The sequence below is a fragment of the Hypanus sabinus genome, chromosome 13, assembly GCF_030144855.1.
Source record: "Hypanus sabinus isolate sHypSab1 chromosome 13, sHypSab1.hap1, whole genome shotgun sequence".
NCBI lineage: Eukaryota > Metazoa > Chordata > Chondrichthyes > Myliobatiformes > Dasyatidae > Hypanus > Hypanus sabinus.
This window is the reverse complement of record NC_082718.1, coordinates 13,119,753-13,138,189: the sequence shown is the minus strand read 5'-3', so window position 1 is coordinate 13,138,189 and position 18,437 is coordinate 13,119,753. Positions and strand designations below refer to the sequence as shown.

General features: G+C 41.7%; 1 protein-coding gene across 1 annotated transcript; it reads left to right on the top strand.

Moving 5' to 3' along the window:
- The first annotated feature begins 1,013 nt into the window (after window positions 1-1,013).
- On the top strand, window positions 1,014-14,127 carry LOC132403451 (C-type lectin-like). The gene is made up of 6 exons (XM_059986854.1): window positions 1,014-1,022; window positions 1,100-1,170; window positions 3,829-3,995; window positions 6,981-7,121; window positions 12,671-12,782; window positions 13,991-14,127. The coding sequence occupies exons 2-6, from the start codon at window positions 1,116-1,118 to the stop codon at window positions 14,059-14,061; spliced, it is 546 nt and encodes a 181-aa protein (XP_059842837.1). The 5' UTR covers window positions 1,014-1,022; window positions 1,100-1,115; the 3' UTR covers window positions 14,062-14,127.
- Window positions 14,128-18,437: the final 4,310 nt, after the last annotated feature.

Sequence of the window (18,437 nt, the reverse complement as noted above, 5' to 3'; positions counted from 1 at the left end):
CATGGAGAGAATATTTCAATGGTTGGATTCATTACTCATTCAATGTAAGTTAGCTGTGGTAGAGTATTCCAGCCCGGAACATCACTGCATGAATTGCTTAGGTCAGTGTCTCAGACACAATGATCATCAGCTGATTTATTAATAACTTCCTACAGCCTACTGCTTGGCAGTGGGGACATTAACTAGAGGGTAGAGATCTTAGATAATTGGTAAGTGGTGATCAGAGGTGAAAGGAGGAATCACTTTTGATCAAGGAGTTGTCAGGATCTGAAATCTACTGATAGAACATGATTGGGGAACAAGAGAAGATCCAGGGAAAGGAAGATCTGTTTGGTCCGTCAGTCTCACTCCACTGGAGATCAATGGATTCATTCCCACATCAGGTTAGTTCATACACCTTCCAGAACTGTCCCTGGAAAAACATCAAGTATCAAGCAATCTATTATCTCTGCATCCTTCCATGCTCCGTCTGAGTAGAGTTCACTGCAACCTTTTTTTGGACAGTGACCATGATTCTAAATTGAACCCAATCCTTACAAATGGATTGCAAACTTTCCAGAGTCAGTGACAGAGAAAGATCTTCCCCCACGATGGGAAATGGATGAGAAAAAGACCAGGACAATTGTATGTATGAGTGAGTTCATCATAAGCTGTAGCTGATGAAGTATTCACCTGAAAATTACATTGTAATTGTTGTTATTGTTAATATTTATTGAGATCTGATTTCATGAAAAACTTCATGGGAACATAAATGTTTTAGGCAGCCTCTGTTTCTCAGTGTTCAGTTACAGAGGAACATTCCACAGTCACACTTAAAGCTCACAAGACATTCCTGTGGTTTCCCAATCATCATATTCAAATCTGTCAGTGATTGGTTTGCAGAATTTTTTATGCAGGTGGGTCCAGCCAATTGGGTTTGACTTCAATGGTTCTTGAAACCTCCAATATCTAAGACCTGCACATAAATAGGGGTGTCTCAGGATTGGAAATCTATTCGACACAGAGAGCTGGAAGAGAGAGAGGTGGGAGTGGCAGCAGGATATCCCTACCTTCACTGAGAAACCTGACACTAATGATGAATTATTTTCTTGTGTTTCAGGTCTGAGGGAAGAAACATGATGCTGATGCAGGTTTTGGTGGTGATCACACTGCTTGTCAGTGATGTGGCAGGTAAGGCCCATTGATTCAAGGAACTTTACAGATATATATCTGTGTTGGGACTGTGGGACATGGGAATTTGTGGGCATTGGGTCCGGTTGGGGTATGGTAGGAAATGTCTTGTTTGGGACATTCAACTTTGAGCTATTGAGATGGAAGATGAGTCAGAGACTCTCCTAGAGATCAGGAGACAAAGACATCAGATTACATCAAGACTGATGCATAGTGGACAGTGAGGAATGTTATCAAATCTTGCAGCATGATCTGAACCAGCTGGGAAACTAGACTGAAAAATAGCAGGTAGATTTACGGTAGACAAGTGTGAGGTGTTGTACTTTGGGAGGATCTGAGTTACAGGAATAGGTTCAATTGGCTAGGACATCATGCCCTGGAGCACAGGAGAATGAGGGGAAATGTCAGAGAAGAATACCAAACGATAATGACCATAGATGGGGTGAGTGCCTGCAGGCTTGTTACCCTGGGGGTGGGTGAGAGTAGAACCAGAGGTCAGAGGTTTAGGGTGAAGGATGAAATATTTATGGGAAATCTGAAGGGTAACTATTTCTGAGGGTGGTACATGTGCGGATTGAGCTGTCAGCTGAAGTGGCAGATTTGGATTCAATTGCAACATTTTAGAGAAGTTTGGATTGGTATTTAGATGAGATTGATATGGAGGGTTGTAGTTTAGATGCAAGTAGGTAGGACTAGGCAGAGAATCAGAAAGATACAGAGCAGATGTGCTGAAAATATTTCTCTCCATCACCATAAATCCTGTGAACAACTAGTTGTATCCATCCCTTTGGCTTTTGACCCTCTGCAGAGCTTGTCTTGGAAGTCCATGCTCCCACTGCTTACTATCCCACCATTCCCCATAAGTACCCATGTATTGTTAGATCCCAACAAGTGCATGGCCACATTCTCTCAGGATTGATTTCCACTTCCACTTTTGTTCCTACCTGACCAATCAACAGATGTCTTCCTGTAACCTAATCATTGGTCTATATTGTCTACAAAAATGTCAGCTTTAGAATCATCAGCAAACATCTTCATTGTCAAAGTCAAAGAAACGTTATTCTCAAATTATGCATAGGTCAGCGATTGCTACCCTGATTATCATTTTCTTGCAGTCAATAAAAACACAATTGAATTTATGACAAATTTTATGTATTTTAAGTCAGATGAACAACAAAGTTGCAAAAGAAGAGAAGTTGTGTAGAATACTGAGAACATAAATTGTGGAGACACACTTGTGCAGACACCCTTTCGAGGTCGGTAGGTTGTGGAATGAGTTCAGAGTTGAGGTGTTTTACATTATCCATGCTAGTTCAGGAGCCTGAGGTTTGCAGGGTAATAACTGTTCATAAACCTGGTGGTGTGGTGCTGTTTGTGTGAAGGTTGAAGCAAGAAGAGAGCATGACCTGGATAGTGGGTGGTGGGGTCTTGAAAATGGATTCATATTTCTTATGGCAGCAATCCTGGTTAATGTGCTAGATTTTCAGGTGGGCTTTTCCTGTGATGAACTGAGCTGTATCCACAACTTTCTGTAGTTTTTTAGAAAACCAGTCAGGATCCTCTCCTGTATGCATCTATAACAGTTTGTCAAAGTCTAGCTGACAGGCCAAATCTATGCAAAATTCTAAGAAAGTAGAGGTCCTGTCATGTATCACACATTCTTCCAATACTAATCCTGAGCCAATCTATAATTTTACATTGAAGTCAACAGGTTGTACAACAAGAAAGCCATTGGCCATCATATCCATGTCAACCATCAAGTACAATTCTGCTCACCCCCTTCACCTCACTTGGCCTGTAGCCATCCATCGTGCCATTGTGATTGAAGTGTTTTTCCAATGTTTGCAATTGCTGTGAGAGTACCCACCTCTCCCACCATCTCAGGAAGTGAATCCTAAATGGCATTCATACTTTTGGTGAAGAAAATCTTTAGATACCCTTTGAAATTCTTATCCCTCACCTTAAACCATGTCCTCTCATTTTAGAAGTCTCTGTACTGGTGAATATTTTCTCACCACCACCCAAATGATGCCCCTCATTATACTGTGGATCTCTATCAAGTCTTCATTCAGCCTCCTCTACTCCAGGGAAACAAACCAATTCCATCCAGTCCCTTCTCGAATCTGAAACACTCCACCTCGCATGTCCCAGTGACTCTCCTCTGCACTCTCTCCTGTGCAATAATAAACTCCAGGTGTGAACTGAACAAAATGTTTCATAAATTTGTTTCTCTTAGATCGACTTGAATCAACTGAATGAGACTTTCTCAAACATTTTGTTAAAATCCATGTTTACCACATGAAACCTTCTATCCTTACTGATACTTAATTATAGCCTCCAAAAATTCAATTTCTCGTCAGGTAAAACCATCTCTTTACAAAATGTTTTATCCTAGATTAACCTGCGAAACATGAAATATGGATTTGTTCCATCCCTCAGAACTGTTTGTAAACATTTCCCACCACCAGTGTCCGACAGTCATTTGTTGTTGTCAGGTTTAACCAGTGTCCCTGTTACAAAGAATGGTGTCCGTCCAGAAAGCCCTCAGTCCCCTGGGGCCATGATGTGGGTAAAGAGCACTGGCCATCTTCTGCAAATCCACAGTGTGTCTGGTGTTGTGACTAATGGAAATTGTTTCATTATTCTATCTGTTTTAAGGCTCAATTCCTACCGAACACAATGAGAATGACCCCTTGGAGTTGCTCGATCGATGGAGCTTACCTCAACTAACCCAAGGACGTTGTGATGAAAACTGGTATTATTATCCTGATGTAGACTCCTGTTATCGGTATTACAGTCACCAAAAGACATGGAAAGAAGCTGAGGTAAGCCCCTGAAACCCAGCAATTGTGCAGCAAGCCCTGGAGAATGTTGGGCTCTGCTGGTTTATTCCCATTAACTCACAGCACAGCCTCTAGCTGAATTGTCAATGATGGGTTCTTGAGTTACAGGGTGAGTTTCACTGTGGTTGTGGGCTCCGGTTCCTATCAGTCAGATCAATGAGTGAAAAACTGGGAAATAAAGACCATAAAACCATAAGATCATAAGTCAGGCCATTCAGCCCATCAAATCCGCTCCACTATTCCATCGTTGGCTGATTTGTCATCCCTCTCAAACCCATTCTCCTGCCTTCTCCCTGTAACCCTCAAAACCCTGATTAATCAATGAACTATCAACCCTCACCTTAAATATGCCAGGTTACTTTGTCTGGAAAGCTGTCTGAATTCCAGATTCACCACCCTCTGGCTAAAGAAATTTGTCCTCATCTCTGTTCCAAATCCCTGTCCCACAACCGTGAAGTTGTGCCCTCTAGTCCTCAACTCCTTCACTACTGGATACATCCTCTCTACATCAATTGCATCTCGGCACTTCAAGACTTGATAGGATTCAATGAGACCTCCTTTCTTTCTTCTGAACTCCAGTGAATAACGGCCCAAAAAATCAAATGTTACTCCTTCATTTCTGGCATCATTCTCATGAACCTCCTTTGGATGCTCTCAAATCACAGTGCATCTTTTCTAAGAAAGGAGGACCTAAACCAGGGGTGGGCAAACTTTTTGACTTGAGGGCCACAAAGAGTTCTAAAATTTAACAGAGGGGCCGGACCAGGAGCAGATGGACAGAGTGTTTTGGTAATACACCTCATAAGAGAAAATAAAATATCATGGGATATGTAGAAAGCATGTGCTTTAATTTCAATTGAAAATGAACAAATGCATTACAACAAAATATCTGTCTTTGAAGTCCCATGGTATTTAGCTATTTATTGAAATGACTTTTAAAACACTGAAAATTAAATGAATAAAATACAGCTTTTTTAATAGTAACTGTTATTATTTTAAAGCACTGAAAATTCTGTTATCCTTCAAGATATTATCATCATCACTCTCCTCCTGACTGTCTTTATTTCAAAAACGGTAGGAGATGCAGGTCTACTTGTCCTTCTCCTTCTTATTCAATTGTCCCCTGTGCCAAAACTCAACAATGACACGCACAATGACAGAACAGTGAGAGCGCGCCGGTATGCGGAGCTCTGTGCTCGCAAATCCCCGCAGGCTATCTCCCTTAGCCAGAACGCTGGCTAATTGTGAGCCGGTTCGGATGTGCCAGGAAATGGGTCGCCACAAGGTCACAAAGTAAAGCGCAAATGTGGAGTAATACGCTGCACCTCAACAAAGGTCAATGTATATAGAGTGCGTCATCTATTGGGAAAATGCCAGAATTGCGGGGAAGAAACCTTAACAAGGTTTATTAATATAATTTCATCAAGTTCTGCGGGCCGGATTAAAAAGTTTAACGGGCTGCATATGGCCCACGGGCCGTAGTTTGCCCATGCCTGACCTAAACTGTTCAATACTCAAAGTTCAGTCTGACCAATGTCTTGTAAGTCCTCAGTATTTCATCCTTGCTTTTGTATTCCAGTCCTCTTTAAATGAATGTTATCATTGCATTTGCCTTGCTTACCACTGACTCAATCTGCGAGTTAACCTTTAGGGAATCCTGCATGACTACTCCCTCCTCCCTTGCAGCTCTGATGTTTGAATGTTCTCCCCAGTTAGACTATAGTCCACATCTTTATTCCTTCTGCCAAAGTGCATGATCATGCCTGTCCTCCTCTGTATTCTATCTGCCACTTCTATGCCCTTGCCCCAACCCATCTAAGTCCTTCTGTACACATCCAGCTTCCTGAGCACTATCAGCCCCTCCACCTATTTTCATATCATCCACAAACTTGGCTACATATCCATGAATTCCACCTCTGTGCACACCACTGGTCACCAGCAGCCAACCAGAAACGGCCCCTGTTATGCCTCCTGTCAGTCAATCTTCTATCCATGCTAGAACATTTCTTCTATTACCACAGACACTTATCATGTTAGGCAGCCTCATGTGCAGAATATCCTTCTGAAAATCCAAAGAAACAACATGCACTGAGTCTCCTTTGAGTATCCAGCCTGTTATTTCCTAAAAGAATTCCAACAGATTTGTCAGACAATACTTCCCCTTTAGAAAACCAGACTGACTTTGGCCTATTTTATTATGTGCTTTTAAGTACCTCAGAAGCTCGTTTTTAATGAGAGACTCCAATATCTTTCCAACCACTGTTCAGGATAATATCCGCAGTACCAATTCTCAAGCCACACATTCATGTGCCAATTCATCCTATACTTACCACCCCACCCCCACCGTCATGTGGCACTGGCAGCAATCCAGAGATCACTACCCTGGAGGTTCTGTTTTTTAGATTTCTGCCTAACCCCCTATATTCTCTTTTCAGGAACTCCTCATTTTTCTTATCTCTGTCTTTGGTACCAATATGTTGCACAACTTCTGGCTGTTCACCCTCCCCCTTTAGAATGCCATGACCCAGTCTGAGACACCTCTAACCCTGGCAACTGGGAGGCAACGTACTGTCTGGGTGTTTTTTTCAGGTCCACAGAATCTGCTTTCAGCTCTTCTAAAATGGAATCCCCTATCACTACTGCACTCCTCTTGACCCCCATCCCTTCTGAACCACAGAGACAGACTCAGTGCCAGAGACCTGGTTGCTGCAGCTTCCACTTGATAGTTTATCCTACCCCATGCCCCAGCCCCGAGAGTAAACAAATCAATCTACTTATTATAGGGGATCAGACACAGGATAATTTAGGAGAAACTCCACAACCAGTGGAGTTAACACAGTGTTTCTTTTGACACCAAACACTGTGAAGAAAAATATGTCTGTTTAAGGAAATTCCTAACAACAGGTCAGATGATTTGCTGAGGGCCCAGTGTGAGGATTAAAGATAATGATACTCTTTTATTTATAGGAGTTCTGCAATCAACTCCCTCATTATGGAAATCTGGCAACCGTGACCTCAGATGAACACAACGCTTTCATTTCTAGGGTGATCAGTGCTGTGAATAGTGGGAACCCATGGGCGTGGATTGGCCTGAATGACATATGGCAGGTAAAGTTCATGATGACGTGTTACACTGTTACCACAGATAGAATTACACTGGACAACCTGCTGAGTAACTCGGATATGGCAGTGTGAGCGTGAAGTTACTGGGTGTATCCGAATGATCCAGGGACATGAGTTTGAATCCCATTCCAGCATCCAGGGAACTTGTAAATAAAGTATAATACATATATAAATATATATGTAAATACATCCAAGTGAATAAAATGCAGTAAATCCAATAATTCCCCAGTGTGGCCTCACTGTGACTCCAGTGTGTAGAATCTTAGCTGCTGTATGAAATAGTCAGACAATGATCAGGGAAGGACAATAAATGCTGGTTATTCACAAAGTCACTGTGTCCTGGGAACAAATAAATTCCAAATGTTTATGTCCCTCTTTATCTCCACATGAGCTTTCTCTCTCCCTCTCCTTCATTTGACATGATCTATATGGCTTTCCTTTCTCCATCTTTTCCTCACCGAACATTGACCCCTGTGAGTCACATCCTAAACAGTCTGGAGAAAAGGGTTTCTCTCGAGCAGCCTGTTAGTGGGAACCAAACTGAATTGATGGAGGAAAGGGTGGTTGGCTTTCAAATAGAGGAAGCTTGGACACAGAGTGAAAGGGAGGATAGGCAGATGATACAGAAGGGACGTGCTCAGAACGATAGTTTGAGATGGGTCTATTTTAATGCGAGAAGTATTATGAATAAAGCGGATGAGCTTAGAGTGTGGATCAGCATTTGGAGCTATGATGTTGTGGCCATTACAGAGACTTGGATGGTGCAGGGGCAGGAATGACTACTTCAAGTGTCAGGCTTTATTTGTTTCAGAAAGGACAGGGAGGGAGGCAAAAGAGGTGGGGTGTGGAATTGGAAACAGATGTTCTCAGGGAAATATATGGAAGAAAAGTGGCAACTGTTCAGGGGATATTTGTGTGGGGTTCTGAGTAGGTAAATTCCAATGAGACATGGAAAGGATAGTAGGGTGCAAGATCCGTGGTGCACAAAGGCTGTTGTAAATCTAGTCAAGAAGAAAAGAAGAGCTTATAAAAGGTTCAAAAAACTAGGAAACTATAAGACTATAAGGCTAGCAGGAAGGAGCTTAAGAATGAAATTAGGAGAGCCAGAAGGGGCCATGGAAAGGCCTTGGCGGAAAGGATTAAGAAAAACCCCGAGACACTCTACAAGTATGTGAAGAGCAAGAGGATAAGATGTGAGAGAATAGGACCAATCAAGTGCGATAGTGGAAAAGTGTGTATGTAACCAGAGGAAATAGAGGAGGTACTGAATGAATACTGTGCTTCACTATTCACTGCGGAAAAGGATTCTGGTGATTGTAGGGATGACTTGCAGTAGAGTGAAAAGCTTAAGCATGTAGATATTAAGGAAGAAGATGTGCTGGAGCTTATGGAAAGCATCAAGATGGATAAGTCACCAGGGTCGGACAGGATGTACCCCAGCCTACTGTGGGAAGTGAGGGAGGAGATTGCTGAGCCTCTGGCAATGATCTTTGCATCATCAATGAGGATGGGAGAGGTTCCAGTAGATTGGAGGGTTGTGGATGTTGTTCCCTTATTCAAGAAAGGGCGTAGGGATAGCCCAGGAAATTATATGCCAGTGAGTCTTACTTCAGTGGTTGGTAAGTTGATGGAAATGATCCTGAGAGGCAGGATTTATGAACATTTGGAGAGACATAACATGATTAGGAATAGTCAGAATGGCATTGTCAAAGGCAGGTGATGCCATATAAGCCTGATTGATTTTTTTTGAGGATGTGATTTATCACATTAATGAAGGTAGAGCCATAGATGTAGTGTATATGGATTTTAGCAAGACATTTGATAAGGTACCCCATGCAAGGCTTACTAAGAAAATAAGGAGGCATGGGATCCATGAGGACATTGCTTTGTGGATCCAAAACTCGCTTGCCCGCAGAAGGGAAAGTGTGGTTGTAGACCAGTCATACTCTGCATGGAGGCCGGTGACCAGTGGCGTGCCTCAGGGATCTGCTCTGGGACCCATACTCTTTGGGATTTTTATAAATGACCTGTATGAGGAAGTGGAGGGTTGGGTTTGTAAATTTGCTGATGACACAAAGGTTGGGGGTGTCATGGACAGTGTGAAGGGCTGTCAGATGTTACAGTTGGACATTGATAGGATGCAAAACTGGGATGCGAAGTGGCATATGGTGTTCAATTCAGGTAAGTGTGAGGTGGTTCATTTTGGTAGGTCAAATATGATGGCAGAATAAGACATTTATTGTAAGACTCTGAGCAACATGGAGGATAAGCGGGATCTTGGGATCCGAGTCCATAGTATACTCAAAGCTGCTACACAGGGTTGACTCTGTGGTTAAGAAGGCATACGATGCATTGGCCTTCATCAATCTGTGAATTGAGTTTAAGAGCTGAAAGGTAAAGTTGCAGCCATAGAGGACCCTGGTCAGACCCCATTTTGAGTATTGTGTTCAATTCTGGTTGCCTCGCTACAGGAAGGACGTGGAAACCATAGAAAGGATGCAGAGGAGATTTATAAGGATGTTGCCTGGATTGGGGAGCATGTCTTATGAGAACAGGTTGAGTGAACTCAGCCTTTTCTCCTTATAAGCATATAACAATTACAGCACGGAAACAGGCCAACTCGGCTCTTCCAGTCTGTGCCAAACGCTTACTCTTACCCAGTCCCACTGACCTGCACTCAGCCCATAACCCTCCATTCCTTTCCTCTCCATATACCTATCCAATTTTACTTTAAATGACAATACCAAACCTGCCTCTACCACTTCTACTGTGAAATCATTCCGCACAGCTACCACTCTCTGAGTAAAGAAATTCCCCCTCATGTTACCCTTAAACTTTTGCCCACTAACTCTCAAATCATGTCCTCTTGTTTGAATCCCCCTACTCTCAATGGAAAAAAGCTTATCCGCATCAACTCTATCTATCATAATTTTAAATACCTCTATCAAGTCCCCCCTCAACCTTCTACACTCTGAAGAATAAAGACCTAACTTGTTCAACTTTTCTCTGTAACTTAGGTGCTGAAACCCAAATAACATTCTAGTAAATCTCCTCTGTGCTCTCTTTATTTTATTGACATCTTTCCCATAATTCGGTGACCAGAACTGTACACAATACTCCAAATTTGGCCTCTCCAATGCCTTGTACAATTTTAACATTACATCCCAAATCCTATACTCGATGCTCTGATTTATAAAGGCCAGCATACCAAAAGCTTTCTTCACCACCCTATCCAAATGAGATTCCACCTTCAGGGAACTATGCATCATTATTCCTAGATCACTCTGTCCTACTGCATTCCTCAATGCCCAACCATTTACCATGTAGGACTAATCCTATTTTGATTAGTCCTACCAAAATGTAGTACCTCACACTTATCAGCATTAAACTCCATCTGCCATCTTTCAGCCCACTCTTCTAACTGGCCTAAATCTCTCTGCAAGCTTTGAAAATCTACTTCATTATCCACAACACCACCTATCTTAGTATTATCTGCATACTTACTAATCCAATTTACCACCCCATCATCCAAATCATTAATGTATATGACAAACAACATTGGACCCAGTACAAATCCTTGAGGCACACTACTAGTCACCGGCCTCCAACCTGATAAATAGTTATCCACTACTTCTCTCTGACATCTCCCATCCAGCCACTGTTGAATCCATTTTACTATTCAATATTAATACCGAAAGATTGAACCTTCCTAACTAACCTTCCGTGTGGAACCTTGTCAAAGGCCTTACTGAATTCCAAATAGAGAACATTCACTGCTTTACCCTCGTCAACTTTCCTAGTAACCTCTTCAAAAAATTCAATAAGATTTGTCAAACATGACCTTCCATGCACAAATCCATATTGACAGTTCCTAATCAGACCCTGGCTATCCAGATAATTATATATACCATCTCTAAGTATACTTTCCATTAATTTACCCACCACTGACTTCAAACTTACAGGCCTATAATTGCTAGGTTTACTTTTAGAACCCTTTCTAAACAATAAAACAACATGAGCAATATGCCAATCCTCTGGCACCATCCCTGTTTCTAATGACATTTGAAACATTTCTGTCAGAGCCATGTTATTTCGACACTAACCTCCCTCAAGGTCCTAGGGAATATCCTGTCAGGATCCAGAGATTTATCCACTTTTATATTCCTTAAAAGCGCCAGTACTTCCTCCTGTTTAATCGTCATAGTTTCCATAACTTCCCGACTTGTTTCCCTTACCTTACACAATTCAATATCCTTCTCCTGAGTGAATATCAAAGAAAAAAATTTGTTCAAAATCTCCCCCATCTCTTTTGACTCCACACATAGCTGTCCACTCTGATTCTATAAGGGATCAATGAGCAATGGAGGACCATCATTGGAGCGACGGAGGATGAGAAGTGACCTGATAGAGGTGTACAAGATGATGAGAGGCATTGATCGTGCGAATAGTCCAAGACTTTACCCCAGGGCTGAAATGGCTAGTACGAGAGGGCATAGTTTTAAGGAGCTTGGAATTAGGAACAGAGGAGATGTCAGTGGTAAGTTTTTTATGCAGAGAGTGATGAATGCGTAGACTGGGTTGTTGGCGGCGGTGGTGGAGGCGGAAATGATAGGGTCTCCTGGATGGCTACACTGAGCTTAGAAAGATAGAGGGCTATGGGTAAAGCCTAGGTAGTTCTAAGGTAGGGACATCTTCGGCACAGCTTTGTGGGCCAAAGGACCTGTATTGTGCTGTAGGTTTTTTATGTTTCTATGGATTGATCAGTGACTCTCCTATATATATGATCCTGCACCTCAAGTGGAAACTTTTCTCCATGCTGAACTTGTTGAATCTTCACATTTGAAGGAGGATCCCAGTGAGCTGCTTGGCCATTCCACACACAATCATCTGGCTTCAACATCCAAGTTTTAATTGTAGCTCTGGCTCTACAGCTAGAGAAGGTAGCTATTCAGAAAGAGAGTGAGAGAGACAGAGACAGAGACAGAGAAATCAAACTCAGTCATTGAAGGATGACAACATTCAAGTTTTCTCAAACTTTATTGATAAGTATGAACTCTCATTTCTGGTCCTTTCCCTGCAAATATGTTCTCACCTTCAGTGGTGTCTCCGTACCCTATCTATACGTTGGAGACCTGAACTGTACACAGGATCTAAGTGTATCACAAATTTTCCTGCCTCCAATTCACATTTGGTTTTGTAGCTTGTGTCCATTCATGTGCAGTTCTTCTGTCCTTTTTCCCTCTAGTGTTTATGAGATCAGTCTGTGTATTTGTGCTCAATGACTCATTGTCCGAGTTGTCATTATTCATTTTCCCTGACTTTTACTCTCAGATCCAGTTTCTTTTGTTCCAAGGATTCTGTTACTTCCATGAGATTTCCCCCACCCTGACAGTCTGTCATTTAAAATCTCATTCACTGCCCTGTTTGCTCATATTCTGGTCTCACTCTGACTCGGGTACAGCTCCTCCTTGTACCATTAAGTGACAGGTTACTGAACGATCCCACAGGAATAATCACTGATTTATGTCCCACAGGAAGGGGATTTCACATGGAGTGATGGAACATGCTACAATTATAGAAAATGGGGTCCCAATGAACCCAATAATCATGGCAATGAAGACTGTACACACATTCATTTTTTTTCGGGTAAGTGTAACAGTGAGAGAAATGTTATTTTTTGAAGTTCATTTCAGACGCAGTATTGAAGAGGCCTGTCACAACAGAAGGAATTGACCAACCCCATGCTTAGCAGAACTGGACTCATTGCCCAGTTAGAGGAGGATAAATGGGATGTATTGCAGGGGTCAGGGGAACAGACAGTGTCTGAAGATGAAAAAAGACTCTTCCTGTGCTGGGAATCTGAGATAAAACCTGTATTTTCACAAAGCACTCATCAGGTCAGGCAGCAACTAGGGAGGTGTTGATCATAGTGAAAGAGGTTATTATAGATTACAGGGGGATCTTCTTCAGTTCAGAAATTGGGCCAGGGAGGGAGAACTGATTCATTTTGGAAATTCAATCTGGTCTATGTATGGTCAGGCATTCTGGATTACAGTGGGACAGAGGAACAGAGGAGCACATGTGCATGGTTCATTGACAGCAGCTTCACAGGTAGAAAGAGTGCTGAAAAAGGCTTTTAGCACACCAGTCTTCATCAGAAAGGACAGAGAAAGTATTTAGAAGGATGTTGCCAGGAGTAGAGGGATGGGGTTGAAGGGAGATATTGGCCAGAATGGGCCCCTATTCCTCAGCATATCTGAGTCCAGTCCAACATCTTGAGATGACCTGAACAAAATGTTTAGAAGTATGAGAGGCATAGAAAAGATGGATGGTAAGTCTATTCCCCAGTTTAGGGGAGGAGAAAATTAGGAGGCATAGATTTAGGTTTGAGGGGAATGATTTTAAAGAGAACAGAGGACAACTTCTTCAATCAGACTGAGGTGAGAATATGGAATGAGCTACCAGCCTCAATGATTGAGGCTGGATTAGTATTCTCATATTAAAAGGACTCGGAACAGTACAGAGAGGGATGGGTTTAGATTGGTACAGGCCAAATGCAGGAAATTGAGTCCAGACAGGTGGAAATCATGCTTGACGTGGACTTACTGAGCTGAAACACCTCTATCCATGATGTATTGTTCTGTGACCCTGTGATTCTAACACTGAGCTGGTGAGGCAGCATCTACAGAAAGAGAAAAGAGATAACATCTCCTTCAATGACTTTCCTGTTTCTCTCACTATACATGCTGCCTGACCTACTGAGTATTTCAAGAATTATTTTCAGATTTTCACCCTCTGCAATAAAAAGCTGATGGACTAACAGGTCAATTTGGATTCCTTTTCTCTGTTTCAAGGTTCTGAAAAGTGGAATGATTTTCCCTGTGACAGGAGTCATGGTTTTGTTTGTTCGTACAAACTGCACTGAGATTGGAAGACTCCAGAACCATCCTCTCATGATTTCAAACAGTGGATTCAGTGCCTGATTTCTTTGTAGCTGCTCTCATTGTCTGTGGTCTCTGTACTCACTTAGTTTCTCAGCCAATAATAAAGAGAATTGCATCCCGAGCTGTGTGTGTTGTTGTTGTTTGAGTCCAGTTTCCAGCAGCCTTCCTGTCTCACTGTTGCTTCCTCCCCACCTCGACACTGAGTGTTGAACTGCGGGGAATTCAGCACAGACTTTGCAAAATTAACTCATTCATTTTGGCCACAATTGGTGTGCTGGGTTCTGGCAACAGCACATGAGAGTGAAATAAAGGATCTCTGTTCAATAGATAATTGACAGAAATGGGAAAGAGATGATTTCCCATAGAATTCTAGGAACTGTGACACCCCTCACAGGATTCTACTCCTGACCTTCCAACGAGATTTTCCTGTTTCCGATCACCCTGTTTCCAGATTAAAACTTCCCCAAGCGACGTGACCACATTGCAGGAGGGAAACCTCATCTGCCAAGAGATGTTGAAGGACAACAGTCATTCTTTACTCACAGAATAAACAGCATGTACTCAAGTTTGCATGAAAAACAACAGTTCGTATTCTGCCTGGGCATCACATCCTGAAACCTGGTACTATGAACATTGAATTTTCTACCTTTTGGCAAATCCTCTCCCTCTGTCCATTAGTTCTCCCCTCCAGATATGCCTGAGTCCCATCACCATGTCCCATTCCCCTCCTTAACCTTCTCCATCTGCCCATTACCCTCACTTTCTTCCAACTGCATCCCTTCTCCTATTGCTCCCATTTGCTCTCTCCACCTCCTCACTTTATTCCCTGCTCTGCCTTCATCACCTATTGGATTTAATCTCTGTCATCCCTTTATCAATTCCACGAATTTCCTTCCAGCCCCATTCACACCCTCCCATGTTCCATCTGCATACTACCTCCTACTACCTGGATCAACCTTGACAGGGGTCTTCATGAAGGGTCTCGGCCCGAAACGGCATCTATTCTCTTTTCCATAGATGCTGCCCGGCCTGTTGAGTTCCTCCAGCATCTTGTGTGTGCTGCTTGGATTTTCAGCATCTGCAGATTTTTTTGTTTGTGAGTAAAAAGAGCTACTTTTTAAATTGGAGTGGTGATTGAGATTTTAAAGGCAGAGTTTCACAGCAGTATGTCTGAGTTCAGGAGAGACCAATCAGCAAGAGGGATTCATTTAGAAAGGGCCAAGAAGAATAATTCATGTGCAAGCAGAGTGGCCATTCTTTTGGAGTGTGCCAGTCATTAGAGTGGCTTTGGCTCATCAGGCTTAAGTGAGGGTAGGCAGTGGGTGAGGTAAATTGTCTTGTAAGTTATCTTTGTTCTTTCCTCATCTATTAGAGCATAGTATAGTGAGAATAGCTCCAGGGGCAGTATTTTGTACGATATGTGGTTTTGTGGGAAGTCTGGGATCGTGTCCATGGCATTCTCAGGGGGTTGTGAGCAGCCAGATGTCTTGGTACACATTGGCACCAATGATATAGGTAGACAAGGTCCTGAAGAGAGATTTTAAGGATCCAGCTAGAAAGCTGAGAAGCAGAATCTCCAGGGTAGTAATTTCTGGATTGCTGCCCATATCATGAACCAGTGAGGGTAAGAAGCGGGTGGTTTGTCAGGTGAATGTGTGACTGTGGAATGAGTTCGGGGGCAGGGGTTCAGATTTGTGGATCATTGGGATCTCATCTGAGGAAGGTATGATGAGTACGAAAGGGACCAGTCACACCTCAACCCGAGGAGGTCCAATACCCTTGTGGAATGGTTTGCTTGAGTTGTTTAGGTGGGTTGAAACTAATTTGGCAGGGGGATGGGAAGTGGAGTGATAGTACGGAAGATGAGTAGTTGGATTACAAATGGAGGCAATGTGCAGTGAGACTCCTAGCAAGGAGAGGCTGATGAAAGGGCAAAATTGCAGTTGACAGGATGAGTTGCAACGTAAAAGGCGGACAAAATTGAAAAGGGTGAATACAGGACTAAAGGTGTTATATTTTAATGTGTGCAGTATATAGAATAAGTCTGATGAACTATAGCACAGTTACAGGTTGGCGGGTATGATGCAGGCATCACTGAATCATGGCTGAAAGATGATAGCTGGGAGCTTAATGTCCAATGATACACATTGTATTGAAAGGACGAGCAAGAAGGCAGAGGGTCTCTGTTGGTAAAAAATGAGATCAAATTATTAGTCAGGGGAGACATAGGATCAAATGGAGTTGAATAATTGTGGATAAAGCTAAAGAACTGCAAGGTTAAAAACTTCCTGATGTGAGTTGAATACAAACCCTGAAACAGTAATAAGGATGTGGCCTACAAATTACAATGGGAGACAGAAAATGCATGCCAAAAGGGCAATGTTATGATAGTAATGGGGGATTTCAATATGCAGGTAGGTTGGTGGGGATTCCAAGTGGGAGAATTTCTAAAATGCCTACAAGATGTTCTTTTAGAGCAGCTCGTGGTTGAGTACACTAGGAGATCAGCTATTCTGAATTGGGTGTTGCGCAATGAAGCGGAATTGATTAGACAGCTTAAGGTAAAACAACCCTCAAGGGATATTGATCACAATATAATTAGATTCACCCGGAAATTTGAGAAGGAGAAACTAAAGTCAGATATGTCAGTATTACAGTGGAGTAAAGGGAATTATAGAGGACTGAGAAAGGAATTGGCCAGAAATGATTACTATGTACAAGTAGGGAGTGATTTTTTTTTTACAACATATTCATTGATTTGTGAGAATAAATTCAGCTCTACGAGGCATTATGCAGTTAAACCATTTTTCCCAGTATGAATCAAATTGTTCCAGCTTATGATTAACAGATGCTGTTATCTTCTCCATTTTGTAAATGTTCATTGTAATTTCCATTCATGCATTAAAGTTGGACTCTCCTGTGATAACCATTTCCTAGAAAGAGTCTTTTTACCAACCACCAACAGTATATTCATTAAATATTTATCTCTTTTCAACCATTTTTGAGGTATATATCCAAAATATATGGTCTTACTCACTAAGGGTATTTCACATTTAAAGATTCCTGGCAGGGCATTGTGTATCCCCCTCCAATAGTCTTTGATAACAGGGCAGTCCCAAAAAATATGATAATGATTTGCATTTTGATTTCCACAATTTCTCCATCAAACAGGGACGTTACTGTTATAAAGGGATTTCTGAGAGGCTGTAATAAAATATCTTATCAGGTTTTTCCATCCCAACTCCTTCCATTTCTGTGAACTGGTACACTTCCATTGATACCTCCATATTATTGTCCATTCTTCCTCAGATGTAATTATCCTTCTTTCCTTCTCCCATTTGGTTTTAATGTATGAAGTTGAATGTGTTTTAAGATCTGACAATCCCTTATACATGCTTGAAATGATTCTACTACCGTTATTTGAATTATTGGCTTTTCTAAGCTCTATCAAGCATGTGCTTGCCTTGGTTACATTTTTAAGCATCTTATTAACGTATTGTCGCATCTGTAAATACCGATAAAATTCTTGTTTTTCTAATAAGTGTTTCTCTTTAAGCATTTCAAAACTGAACAGTGTTCCTTCTTTCATTATGTTGCAAAGAACTGTTATTCCTTTAGCTGTCCAGTCCTTAAATCTAGCATCCAATTTATTTGGAGTAAAATCCAAGTCATATGCACACCATTTAAGAATTGCAATATCTCCCTCTAGATTATATTCTTTGTACCACTCTGCCATATACACATCTGATCCTGGTGACTTTCTTAATTTAAGCCTACTAATTGCAGCTTTTAATTCAACTTCAGTTATGTCAGCAGCCATCGTTCCATTTTGTTCTTCGCTTAAAGAGGGTCACTCTAGAGAATTCAAGAAGGTGTCAATTTGGGTTATGCTTCCCCCTGGAACTTTGGAATATAGAGTTTTGTAAAACACTTCAAAAGCTTCTTGAATTTCACTTACCTCATTTTTTGTCATTTTCATTCTTGGGTCCCTAATTCTATGAATTCTATTTTCTGCTATCTTTTTTTATCAGTTTCCACGCCAGTATTTTCATAGACTTTGATCCACTTTCATAATGCCTCTGTTTCAGAAACATTAAATTTTTCCTGATTTCTTGTGTAGCCAAACTATTAATTCATTCCTAATTTTTTAAATTTCCCCTGTGCCATGTATCCTGTGCCAAATTCAATTTGTGTTTTTCTCTAGTTCCTTCACCCTATTTTGTAATTCCTCTAATGTTTTATTCCTTATTTTTTTCTTATATGAAGATATCGCTATAATTTTCCCTCTTAAGACAGCCTTCAGAGTATCCCATAAAATGGGAGGTGAGACCTCTCCATACAGAAGGCAACTGAAAAG

Coding starts and splice junctions, on each gene's coding strand:
- LOC132403451 (XM_059986854.1), top strand. CDS start 1,116: ATGATGCTGATGCAGGTTTTGGTGGTGATCACACTGCTTGTCAGTGAT. Junction 7,122..12,670: donor GCCTGAATGACATATGGCAG/GTAAAGTTCATG, acceptor TATGTCCCACAG/GAAGGGGATTTCACATGGAG. Junction 12,783..13,990: donor ACACATTCATTTTTTTTCGG/GTAAGTGTAACA, acceptor CTCTGTTTCAAG/GTTCTGAAAAGTGGAATGAT.